The sequence below is a fragment of the Pristiophorus japonicus genome, chromosome 11 (genome assembly GCF_044704955.1).
Source record: "Pristiophorus japonicus isolate sPriJap1 chromosome 11, sPriJap1.hap1, whole genome shotgun sequence".
Lineage (NCBI taxonomy): Eukaryota > Metazoa > Chordata > Chondrichthyes > Pristiophoridae > Pristiophorus > Pristiophorus japonicus.
Window position 1 is genome coordinate 180,221,530 of NC_091987.1, and position 13,342 is coordinate 180,234,871.

The following is a 13,342-nucleotide window of genomic DNA, read 5'->3' on the forward strand; positions in this document are numbered from 1 at the left end:
TCATGGCTGAGCTGATCTTGGACCAGAGATTTTGAAATGTCTCCCTCCCCCATCCCCTCTCGGGTCTTGGTAGACAGCACCCTAAAACATGTGCATCCTATTACCTGTACTCCTGCTCTCACCCAAAGATATGGTCCACCTTGTCCTCACTTTCCACCCCACAAGCTTCATCAACTTGATTCCACCACCCAACACATCTTCCCCTCCGCTTTCCGAAGAGTCCATTCCCTCTTGGGACAACTTTTCACCACCCCTCATTCTGTTGTATTTTCTGGCACCTTCCTGTGCAGATGGAGATGCAACACCAATCTGTTCACCTAGTGTCAGCTGTGGCTTAGTGGGTCGCATATTTGCCTCTAAATCAGAAGGATGTGGATTCAAGTCCCACTCCAGGAACTTGAGCACATTAAAAAAAACTAGGCTGACACTCGTCTTTTGGTTGAGATGTTAAACCGAGGCCCTGTCTGCTCTCTCAGGTGGATGTAAAAGATCCCGTGGCACTATTTCGAAGAAGAGCAGGAGAGTTATCCCCGGTGACCTGGCCAACATTTACCGCCCCCATCAATATCACAAATAAAACAGATTATCTGGTCATTATCACATTGCTGTGGGAGCTTGCTGTGCGCAAGATGGCTGCCGTGACTACACTCCTAAAGTACTTCATTGGCTGTAAAGCACTTTGAGACATTCGGTGGTCGTGAAAGGCGCAAAAGAAACGCAAGTCTTTTTAATTGTTTTCCTCCCACACCGCTTTCAAAGAGCAAAGCCTCACACGCGAGGCTGCGGCCTGTAGAGACCAGCAACAGCAGTAATACTGACTGTGTGCGGTAGTTGGGTTAGCCCGGACCCCCTCTCAGAGCATCGAGCCCAAAGCCCGGGATACCGATGCCTGCCAACCGCCACCATATCCACCTTTCCCCCCCAAGCGAAAAAGAATCACAGACCTGGTGCTTCGGTCCTAGCAACGTACAGCCTTACCCCGCAACATCCGCCGCTGCCATTGGGCGGGACTGCACTGCGACCAATAGGAGTCGCCGATACTGAGAGGTTCGGAAGCCCTTAGTAACGGTCGGAGACTGCATGTAACAGGAGAGAAACACCAATATAAAAAATACAGACTGGCCGAATAAAGACTGGCCTAACATAGACTGACATAATATATAGACTGACCTAACATAGATTGACATAATATATAGACTGGCCTAATATAGACTGACATAATATATAGACGACCTAACATAGACTGACATAATATACAGTGATCAAATATAAAGAGGGACTTTATAAACACTAATATACCGAGTTAGTGACCTAACATATACAGCAACTTAATATAGTAACTTAATATACAGAGTGACCAATATAAAGGGTAACTTTATACACAGTGCACTCATACAAAGCACACTAATACATGCAGTCTGCTGATATACAAAGTGACCTAATATACAGTGACTTAATAAACAGTGACATAATATACAGACTGACTTAATATACAGTGACCAATATAAAGAGTAACTTTATATATATAGTGTACTAATATACCGAGTGAGTGACCTAACACATACAGCGACTCAATATATAGTGATTTTATATGCAAAGTGACACAATATACAGACTGACTTAATATACAGTAACCAATATGAAGAGTAACTTTATATGCAATGCAGTAATATACAAAGCACACTAATTCACGCAGTGTGCTAATATACAAAGTGACCTAATATACAGTGACTTAATATATAGAGTAACCGATTATACCAAGTTTCCTAATATACACAGTACATTAATATATAGAGCATCCTAATATACAGTGTTGTGGGGAATATAATCTATTAGGGATAGAGTAATAGACGCTTGACAAATATGAACTGATCAGACAGAGCAAACATGGACTTGTAAAGGGTAAGTCATGTCTAACTAGTTGGATTTTTTGAGGAGGTAACTAAATTTGTAGATAAGGGAGTGTCTATGGATGTTATTTATATGGACTTCCAGAAGGCATTCAATAAGATTCCATACAAGAGACTGTTATTGACAAAAATGGGAATGCATGGAATTGAAGGTAATCTATTGACATGGGTAAGGAATTGATTAGGAGGTAGGAGACAGAGAGTAGGGATAATGGTTATGTACACAAACATAATGTGATTGGTGGTGTCCCCCAGGGATTTATACTGGGGCCTCAATTTTTCACTATATTTATAAATAGACGAAGTAATAGAGAGCTTTATATCCAAGTTTGCTGATGACACTAAGTTAGGTGGCAAGATAAATAGTGTAGGTGGGAGCAGAAAATTGCAACGGGATATTCATCGATTAAGTGAGTGGGCAAAACTGGCAGATGGAGTTCAATATGCAGAAGCGTGAGGTCATCCACTTTGAACCTAAGAATGATGGATCAGAGAATTTTTTTAAACAGTGAAAAGCTAGGAACTGTGGAGCAGCAGAAATTTAGGGGTCCATGAGCAGAAATCACTAAGCTAGTGGACAGGTAAAAAAAATACCTGGAATGTTGGCCTTTATCTCAAAGTGACTGGAATACAAAGGGGTAGAAGTTATATAAAGCCATCTGGAGTACTGGGCAGGAAGGATATATTGGTGTTGGAGGCGCAGACTCACCAGAATTATATCGAGGCTAACAGAGTTCAATTATGAGGACAGGTTGCATAGGCTAAGCTTGTATTACCTTGAGTATAGAAGATTAAGGGGTGATGTAATTGAAGTGTTTAAAATGATTAAAGGAATTGATAGGGGTGATAGAGAGAAACTATTCCCCCTGGTTGGGAAATCCAGAACAAGGGTGCATAACCTTAAAATTGGAGCCAGACCATTCAGGGGTGATGTCACTTCTTCACACAAAGAATAGTGGAAAACTGTAACTCTCTTCAAAAAAGCTGCTGAGGCTAGGGGTCAATGAAAATTTCAAAACTGAGATTAATATGTTTTTGTTAGGCAAGGGTTTTAAGGGGTATGGAACCAAGATGGTTAGTGTCATGTATTCAACTATCATTGTAACCCATGTATAAGCTGACCTAAGTTGTACACCTTGAGAATATTGACCACAAGAGGGTGAACTTGTGGGAGACACTCCTAACCTGGACTTTCAGGTATAAAAGGGCAAGCTCCACCCACCTTCTTCACTTGAGGTCTTGGCAATAAAGGTAACTGGTCACAGAGTGACCTTCTGTCAAGTATTGGCCTCGTGTGCATTTATACTGTATAGTAAGGACATATCATTGGTGACGAGAAACTGGGATTTAAACCACGTGAGCATGGCCACTAGCAGCACAGAAGAGAGGTACTGTGTTGGTGATGATTGGGACGACTTTATTGAGAGACTACAGCAAAGTTTTGTCTCTAAGGAATGGTTGGGACAGGATTCGGTAGACAAACGCAGGGCTCATCTCCTGACGGTTTATGGATCCAGAACGTACTCCCTGATGAAGGACCTTCTAGCACCAGAGAAGCCGGCGGACAAGATGTTCGAAGAGCTCAGTAAGTTGATCGGGGAACACTTTAAACTGGCGACCAGCATGCACATGGCGAGACACCGATTTTACAGGCACCGGCGGCGAGAAGGGCAAAGCGTTCCTGACTTCGTGGCAGATCTCCGGCGACTGGCGAGCCTATGTAAGTTCCCAGATGCATGCAGAGTGGAGATGCTGCGAAACTTTTTATTGAGGGCATCGGGCACGTTGGGGTTTTCAGGAAACTGATTGAGACCAAAGACTTGACCTTGGAAGCGGCAGCTCTGATAGCCCAGACATTTATCTCAGGGGAGGAAGAGACCAGAATGATGTATGACAAAAATCTTGGCTCAAATGTGGCAACGACCAGGGAGTCAACATTGTTAATGCGGCACACAGTTCTCTAGGAAGACAAGGGAAATCGGACATGCCCCAGCATGTAGTTGGACCCAAATGGGGAATTCAACAGAGACAATGGCTAGCTGAATGGCGATTCATGCCATCACAATGGACAATGCAGCCAGTAATGGGGCCATTAACACCTGTTAATGGTGCACTTAAGATCAGTTACAGAGAGAGTCAGAGACGATCGACTGGTAATGGATCTTTTGTTTCCAACAACGGGGCCTCCAGCTCATGCTAGAGGTGTGGAGGCAAACACCCAGCCAGAGCTTGTAGGTATCAGCAATATACCTGCAGAAACTGCAACGTCAGCGGTCACTTGGCGCGTATGTGCAGGAAGCCTGCAGCCAGGTTGATGTACGAGGAAGCCAGGCCCGATGTAAGCCCTACGAGGCCAAATGAATACTGGGGGAAATCACTGGAAGCTGAAGTTCAGCGAGTTCATGTGGAGTACATATACAGTTCATATACCAGGACGCCACCGATAATGATAAAAGTGCTCCTCAGTGGCATCCCAGTATGAATGGAGCTAGACAAGGGGGCCAGCCAGTCCCTGATGAATATCAAACAGTTCGAAAGGTTGTGGGTGTCCAAGGCCACGAGACCAAAATTATTGCCGATTGACGCACTGCTACGGACATAAACAAAGGAGATCATTCCGGTGCTAGGCAGCACCACGGTAGTCATGATCCACAAAGATTTGGAGAACAGGTTGCCAATCTGGATTGTCCCGGGGGACTGTCCTGCACTACTGGGAAGGAGTTGGCTTGCTGTCATGAACTGGAAATGGGGCGATGTCAATGCAATTTCTTCTGTGGAGCGAGTATCATGCTCACAGGTCCTGGACAAATTATTTCAACCCGGCATCGACACTTTCATGGGGGCCAAGGTTGTGATTCACATAAACCCGGATGCCAGGCCAGTACACCACAAGGCCAGAGCGGTGCCGTACGTGATGCGGGAAAAGATAGAATGCGAATTGAACCGCCTGCTGAGGAAAGGCATCATTTCGCCAGTCGAATTCAGTGACTGGGCGAGCCCGATCGTGCCGGTGCTCAAGGCGGATGGGTCGGTCAGGACATGTGGCGATTACAAGGCCACCATCAATCGGGTGTCACTCCAAGACCAGTACCCGCTACCGAGAGCGGAGGACCTCTTTGCGACGCTATCAGGTGGCAAACTTTTTTCAAAGTTGGACCTGACCTCAGCTTACATGACCCAGGAGCTGGCGAGTGAGTCGAAGAAGCTGACCACCATCAGGACACACAAGGGGTTGTTTGAGTATAACAGATGTCCGTTCGGGATTCACTTGGCCGCCGCGATCTTTCAGTGAAATATGGAAAGCCTCCTCAAGTCATTTCCAAGGACGGTGGTTTTTCAAGACGACATCCTCATCACGGGTCACGATACTGAAGAACACCTGCACAACCTGGAGGAGGTGCTACGCAGACTGGACCGGGTAGGACTGTGACTGAAAAAGGCGAAGTGCGTCTTCTTAGCTCCAGAGGTAGAATTCCTGGGGAGGAAGGTAGAAGCAGACGGGAAGCAGACCCACTGCGTCCAAAACGGAAGCGATCCAGAGAGCACCCAGACCCCATAACACGACGGAGCTGCATTCGTTCCTGAGGCTCCTGAACTATTTTGGTAACTTTCTTCCCAAATTGAGCATGCTGTTCGAGCTGCTACACGTGCTCCTACGCAAAAGTCGTGATTGGGTCTGGGGGGACAGTCAGGAAAGGGCTTTTAATAGAGCACGCAACTTGGTATGCTCCAACAAACTGTTAACATTATATGACCCATGTAAGAAACTTGTTTTAACGTGCGATGCGTCGTCCTATGGAGTCAGGTGTGTGTTGCAACATGTGAATGCCAATGGTCAGTTACAGCCGGTAGCTTATGCCTCCAGAAGTCTGTCCCTGGCAGAAAGGGGCTACGGGATGGTAGAAAGGGAAGCGCTAGCTTGTGTATATGCAGTTAAAAAAATGCACCAGTACCTGTTTGGCAGGAAATTTGAACTGGAGACAGATCACAAACCACTAACGTCCCTTTTGGCCGACAAAAGGCCATAAATGCGAATGCATCGGCCCGCATACAGAGTTGGGCACTTACGTTAGCTGTCTATGAATTCACAATTCGGCACAGACCGGGCACTGAAAACTGCGCCGATGCACTCAGCAGGCTCTCACTAGCCACCACTGAGGGGGCAACTGAGCATGATGCTGAGATGGTCATGGCTGTTGAAGCTTTCGAAAACGAAGGCTCACCTGTGACAGCCCGTCAGATTACAGTCTGGACAAATAAAGACCCGCTACTATCTTTAGTTAAGAAATGTGTCCTGAATGGGGACTGGGCAGCCACGTACGGGGCATGCCCTGAGGAATTTATACCGTTTCATAGGCGCAAGGATGAACTCTTGATTCAGGCCGATTGCCTACTATGGGGAAACCGAGTAGTCATGCCCCAGATGGGCAGAGAGATGTTCATCAGAGAACTCCACAATGAGCACCTGGGCATTGTCATGATAAAGGCACTTGCCAGGTCACACGTTTGGTGGCCAAGGATAGATGCAGACCTGGAACTTTGTGTTCGCAGGTGCAACACGTGTGCTCAGCTGGGGAACACACCCAGGGAAGCCCCCCTTAGCACCTGGTCCTGGCCCGCCAAGCCATGGTCACGCATCCATGTGGACTACGCAGGTCCTTTCATGGGAAAAATGTTTTTGGTTGTGGTAGACGCCTACTCCAAGTGGATTGAGTGTGCCATTTTAAATTCAAGCACATCCTCTGCCACGGTAGAATGTCTATGGGCAATGTTTGCCGTCCATGGTCTACCGGATGTCTTGGTCAGTGACAATGGCCCGTGCTTCACAAGCACTGAATTCCAGGACTTCATGGCAGGCAATGGAATCAACCATGCGAGAACGGCACCGTTCAAGCCGGCCTCAAACTGCCAAGCAGAATGAGCAGTGCAGATAATCAAACAGGGGATTCTCAGACTCCAAGGGGGTTCCCTACAAAGCCGCTTATCACGCTTCCTGTTGGCCAATAGATCCTGACCACACTCGCTCACAGAGGTATCGCCTGCAGAGCTGCTAATGAAAACCAGGTTATCCCTCATACACCCTACTATGAAAGAAATTGTTGCGAGCAGACGTCAGTCACAATGTGACCACAATGACAGGAATGCGAGGGCGCGATGTATTGATGTCAATGACCCTGTTTTTGTCCTTAATTACGCTGCAGGGCCCAAATAGCTTGCAGGCACTGTGATTGCCAAAGAGGAGAATAGAGTTTTGGTAGTCAACCTTACCAAATCTGCCACAAACACGTGGATCAAACTAAAAGGAGGTTCAGCAACCCCATAGAAGAAGCAGAGGAAGAACACGACATAGAGTTTACTCCACCACAGGTGACCAAACACCGGAACCAAGTGGAGGAGAGCCCAGTCACTGTGGGCAGTCCAGACAGGCCTGAGGCACCGCAAACAGCAGACACTCAGGCCACCGCCCAACAACCGGAGCCCCAATTCAGGTGCTCTACAAGGGAGTGTAAACCACCAGAGAGACTTAACCTGTGATCCCAATAAGACTTTGTGGGGGAGGTGATGTCATGTATTCAACTATCATTGTAACCCATGTATAAGCTGACCTAAGTTGTACAGCTTGAGAACATTGACCACAAGGGGGTGAACTTGTGGGAGACACTCCTAACCTGGACTTTCAGGTATAAAAGGGGAAGCTCCACCCACCTTCTTCACTTGAGGTCTTGGTAATAAAGGTAACTGGTCACAGAGTGACCTTCTCTCAAGTATGGGCATCGTATACTGTATAGTAAGGTCATATCAGTTAGTTAGTTAAGGTAGAGATCTGCCATGATCTAATTGAATGGCGGTACAGGCTCAAGAGGCTAAATGGCCTACTCGTGTTCAATTACACAGTGCACATATATATATAGTGTGTCGATATACAGATTGCACTGATATCCTGGTTGTACTAATATACTGGGGTAAAATTTCTAGGGTTGGGAGGAGGTTCCCTGATCTGCCATCATAACTTTGGCAGAAGATCGGGAGAACTAGCTGTTTAAGCCATTTCTCCGGATTTTCCATTGATCTGAAGTTATGATGGGAGAACCCCCAGGGAAATTCTACCCCACTGACTGCACTGCTGTATAAATTGTATTGGTATACTGACTGCACAAAGACACTGGCTGCATCAATACACAAAATACTAATATACTGACTGACCTGATTCTATGCTGACAACACTCGCACACTGCTTGTGTATTATTATATTATATTGACTACATTAATATACTGATGGCACTAGTAAACTGACTGACCTGATAATATACTTACTGCAGTACCATACAGACCGCACTTGGGCTAGCAGTTAATAGATTGCACAAGTCTACTGACTGCAGGAATATACTGGTTGCACTGGCAATCTAGATGCATTAGTATGCTGATTGTACTGAAAATATACGGCCTGTACAGATAATATACTGACAGTGACTACACTCTTACACTGCCTTCACTATGCTGGGTGACATCATCCATAACAATGGGGCAAACTTTCATATGCACCCTGATGCCACCCAGTTCCACTTTTGCCACTATTTTTGACTCCAATGTTGTCCAAGTTCTGGAGGACATTAACTTTCTACAATTTAACATTGCCAAGACTGAAGCTTCCTTTTGGTTCATACCAAAACTATGAACCCTAGCTCCCTCCACAGCTGCTGACTGCAGCTAAACCCAGAGGTATACAAATTTGGTGCCATGCTCGACCCTGGAATGATGTTCCAATGCCACATTTGGATAGTGAGTAAAAGAAGCCTGAGGCACGGCATCTGAATCTGTAGTGTACACACAGTGGTGCAGTGGGTGGCACTCTCGCCTCCAAGTCCAACACTTTAACACCATACAGAGGCTCTGTCGGAGGTGCTGTCTTTCGGGACAATGCGATATCTGCCCTCTCAGGTGAATCCCACGGCACTAAGAGCAGGTATGTGCTCCTCGGTGTCCTGGGTAATATTTATCCCTAAACCAGCATCACTAAAACAAATTACCTAGTCATTATCTCATTGCTGTTTGCAGGGCCTTGCTGTGCGCAAATTATCTGTCACATTTCCTACACTTCAAAAGTACTTCGTTGGCTGCAAAGCACTTTAGGACGTCCTGAGGTCCTATTAAAATGCAAGTTCTTTCTTTCTTTAAAGAGCTGGCAACCAGGCAGTTGAATGTTGAGACCACATAATATTTGAATTAATTTTCCTTATTGTAATTTTTAAGCCGTTAGTTTCCAAAGGCACACTGTGCCACTCATCTCAGTCCAGATTTGAACTCAATAAGAACATAAGAACATAAGAAATAGGAGCAGGAGTAGGCCATACGGCCTCTTGAGCCTGTTCTGTCATGGCTGATCCGATCGTGGACTCAGGCCCACTTCCCTGCCCACTCCCCATAACCCCTTATTTCCTTATCGGTTAAGAAACTGTCTATCTCGGTCTTAAATTTATTCAATGACCAGGCCTCCACAGCTCTCTGAGGCAGCGAATTCCACAGATTTACAACCCTCTGAGAGAAGAAATTCCTTCTCAATCTCAGTTTTAAATGGCCGGCCCCTTATTCTAAGATTTTGCTCCCTAGTTCTAGTCTCCCCTATCAGTGGAAACATCCTCTCTGTATCCACCTTGTCAAGCCCCCTCACAATCTTACATGTTTAAAAGTTGGCAATTCTATTCCACAGGCACACGTGCAGTCTCTGAGGCCTCAATCTCACTCAGTCGATGTTTGCTGGATTAAAGACCAGAAACAGGAACCCTGGCTTATTTTTTTCTCTATGGATTGAACTGAAGAACAAAAAAAGGGGCAATCATACTGCTGGAAGTGTACTATAGACCCCAAACAGTCAGAGGGAAATGGAAGCGATGTAGGCAAATTTCTGAGAAGTGAAAAAACAATAGGGCAGTAATAGTAGGGGATTTCAACTACCCTAATATTAACTGGGATAGAATAAGTGTAAAAGATATAGAGGGAACAGAATTCTTAAAATGCATTCAGAAGAACGTTTTTAGCAGTATGTAGCAAGCCCAACAAGAGAGGGGACAATTCTGGACTTAGTTTTAGGGAATGAAGCTGGACAGGTGCAAGGGGTATCAGTGGGAGAACATTTTGATGGTAGTGATCATAATTCAATTAGATTTAGGGTAGTTATGGAAAATGACAAAGATAAACCAGGAATAAAAGTTCTCAATTCGGGAAAGCTCATTTTAGCCAAAGTGGACTGGGAACAGCTACTTGAAGGTAAATCAGTGTCAGAGCAGTGGGAGGCATTCAAGGAGGAGATAATGAGGGGTGAAATTAAAAAGGAAATTAGGAAAGCAAAGAGAGGCCATGAAAAAAATATTGGCAAGTAAAATTAGGGAAAACCCAAAGATATTTTATAAATACATTAAGAGCAAGAGAATAACTAAAGAAAGAGTAGGGCTTATTCGGGACCATAAAGGTAAAAGTGTGTGGAGGCAGAAGATGTGGGTATGGTTCTTAATGAATACTTTGCGTCTGTTTTCACAAAAGAGAGGGACCATGCAGACATTGCAATCAGGGAGGAGAAGTGTGAAATAAACATAGTGGGAGAGGAAGTATTAAAGGGGTTTAGCATCTTTGAAAGTGAATAAATCCCCAGGCCCGGATGAAATGTATCCCAGGTTGTTAAAAGAAGCAGAAGAGGATATAGACGTGGCTCTGACCATCATTTTCCTATTTTCTCTGGCTACAGGTATGGTGGCAGAGGACTGCAGGACTGCTAACATTGTACTGTTGTTTAAATAGGGAAAAAGGGATAGACCGAGTAATTACAGGCCAGTCAGCCTAACCTCGGTGGTGGGAAAATTATTGGGAAAAATTCTGAGGAACAAGATAAAACTTAATTTAGAAAGACATGGATTAATCAGGGACAGTCAGTATGGATTTGTTAAGGAAAGGTCGTTAAAGGAAGGGAAGATTGAATTTTTTGAGGAGGTAACAAGGAAGGTTAATAAGTACATTTGATGTAGTCTACATGGATTTTAGCAAAGCTTTTAATAAGGTCCCACATGGCAGAGTGGTCACGAGAGTAAAAGCCCATGGGATCCAAGGCAAAGTTGCAAGTTGAATCCATATTGGCTCAGAGGCAGGAAGCAAAGGGTAATAGTCGGAATGTTTTTGTGACTAGAAGGCTGTATCCAGTTGGGTTCCGCAGGGCTCAGTACTTAGGCCCCTTGCTTTTTATGGTATATATCAATGATTTAGACTTGAATGTAGGGGGTATGATTAAGAAGTTTGCAGATGATACAAAAATTGGCCGTGTGGTTGACAATGAAGAAGAAAGCTATAGACTGCAGGAAGATATCAATAGACTGGTCAGGTGGGCAGAACAGTGGCAAATGGAATTCAATCTGGAGAAGTGTGAGGTAATGCATTTGGGGAGGGCTAACAAGGCAAGAGAATACACAATAAATGGTAGGACACTGAGAAGTGTAGAGGAACAGAGGGACCTTGGAGTGCATGTTCACTGAAGGCAGCAGAACAAGTAGATAAGGTGGTTAAGAAGGCATATGGGATATTTGCCTTTATTAGCCAAGGCATAGAATATAAGAGCAGGGAGGTTATGCTTGAACTGTATACAACACTAGTTAGGCCGCAGCTAGAGTACTGCGTGCAGTTCTAGTCACCACATTACAGGAAAGATGTGATTTCACTAGAGAGGATACAGAGGAGATTTACAAGGATGTTGCCTGGACTGGAGAATTTTAGCTATGAGGGAAGATTGGATAGGCTGGGATTTTGTTCTTTGGAACAGAGGAGGCTGAGGGGAGACCCAATTGAGGTGTATAAAATTATGAGTGGCCTAGATAGAGTGGATAGGAAGGACCTATTCCCCTTAGCAGAGGGTCAATAACCAGGGGGCATAGATTTAAAGTAAGTGGTAGAAGGTTTAGAGGGGATTTGAGGAGAAATGTTTTCACCCAGAGGGTGGTGGGGGTCTGGAACTCAGTGCCTGAAAGGGTGGTAGAGGCAGAAACCCTCATAGCAGTTAAAAAATATGCACTTGAAGTAACCTACAAGGCTACGGACCAAGAGTTGTAAAGTGGGATTAGGCTGCATAATTCTTTGTCGGCCTCCTTCTGTGCTGTATATTTCTATGAACTGCAATATTCCTCTTCCCTGGCTGTGATCAGCTAATTCAGTACAGATCAGGAATTGAACCTGGGACCTTCTGGCCTATATGACACAGTATTACACTAGGTAAGTCTTTAGGTTGTTCAACAGAATTGGTCTCTTTCTACAGAATTTTAATTACACATTGTGGAATTGCTGAAACTGCTCTTTCAGATAACTTCTTGGATGATAAGGAGCACTTGATGTGCAAATCAAAATGGTGCTAATTCTTATTAATGCCTCTTCGCTACACGCCTTATGAAGTGGCTTCACCTAAGTTAAGGAACATGGGTAAAAATTGCTGCCAGTATGGGATGTATATTAAGTGCTGATATTAAATGGCTGTCAGAGGATCTTCTTGTATTGCTGGTCCCTAAAAATATACAAACATAATAGAAAAACATGTTAATTTTGCAGAATGATTTTACCATTGTGTAGTTAATTGGCTATGGGACTTGTAATTTTACACCTGCTCCTGCTGTGTAATAACAGTGATTGGAATTTACTTGTGTTTGAAATGCTGGTGAGTCACTGGATCGTCAGAGCTGATGAAGGAGAATTTTGGTTTATGAGAGCAAGTGGGCAACATGCTCTTATGCTTTTTCCACTTCCACTATGAACTGGCCATGAAATGTGTATGCAAGTGACCTAAGGATAACTCCGTCCTTTCATTCCTTTGGGAAGATGTGCGGCTATGCTAGTAGCTTTTCCAGAGCTGCATGAGCGCCATTAGGAACTCAGTAGCGTTTGGGGGAGGGCTGGCAAACTTAAATCCTGTTATTGCATAACTCCGACCTGCTGTACCATTGTATGAGGTTCTTAACTGAAGTTAACCTGGATTATATATGCATTTGAAAACTTTTAAGAAAATAAAATAAAGACTTGCATTTAGACGTAGCACCTTTTCACGATCTCAGGAGGTTCCAAAGTGCTTTAGAACCAATGAAGTACTTTTGAAGTGTAGTCACTGTTGCAATGTAGCAAACGCGGAAGCCAATTTGCGCAGAGGAAGGTGATAATTGTGATATATTCTTTACGACATCAAAACACACACTTTTACAAGATGGCTCTCAACTCAGGAACCTGTCAGGTGACCTGTCAACTGATGTCTTTATATGTGAAAACAGCAATGGTTGCATTACCACAGTAGTCCATTAGATGGAGCAGTAGTCCACTGGGTGGAATTATATATTACACTTCTCCCTCCTAAATGAAGAAGTAATTATAACAAACAATCATCAAACATAACTTGCATGGTTATACATAACAAA

At 44.5% G+C, this 13,342-nt stretch overlaps 1 protein-coding gene across 2 annotated transcripts in view; it reads right to left on the bottom strand.

The window, feature by feature from the left end:
- tmem218 (transmembrane protein 218) overlaps positions 1-13,342 on the bottom strand; it is a 55,821-nt gene that overhangs the window by 34,048 nt on the left and 8,431 nt on the right. Inside the window, exon 2 of one of the 2 annotated variants that reach the window (XM_070894340.1) lies at positions 979-1,076. In XM_070894340.1, coding sequence (XP_070750441.1) covers positions 979-988 — 10 coding nt within the window. In that variant the 5' untranslated portion in view covers positions 989-1,076. Of the gene's footprint in view, positions 1-944; positions 1,077-13,342 lie in introns of those variants that run through there. The other variant, XM_070894341.1, reaches the window with a different exon arrangement.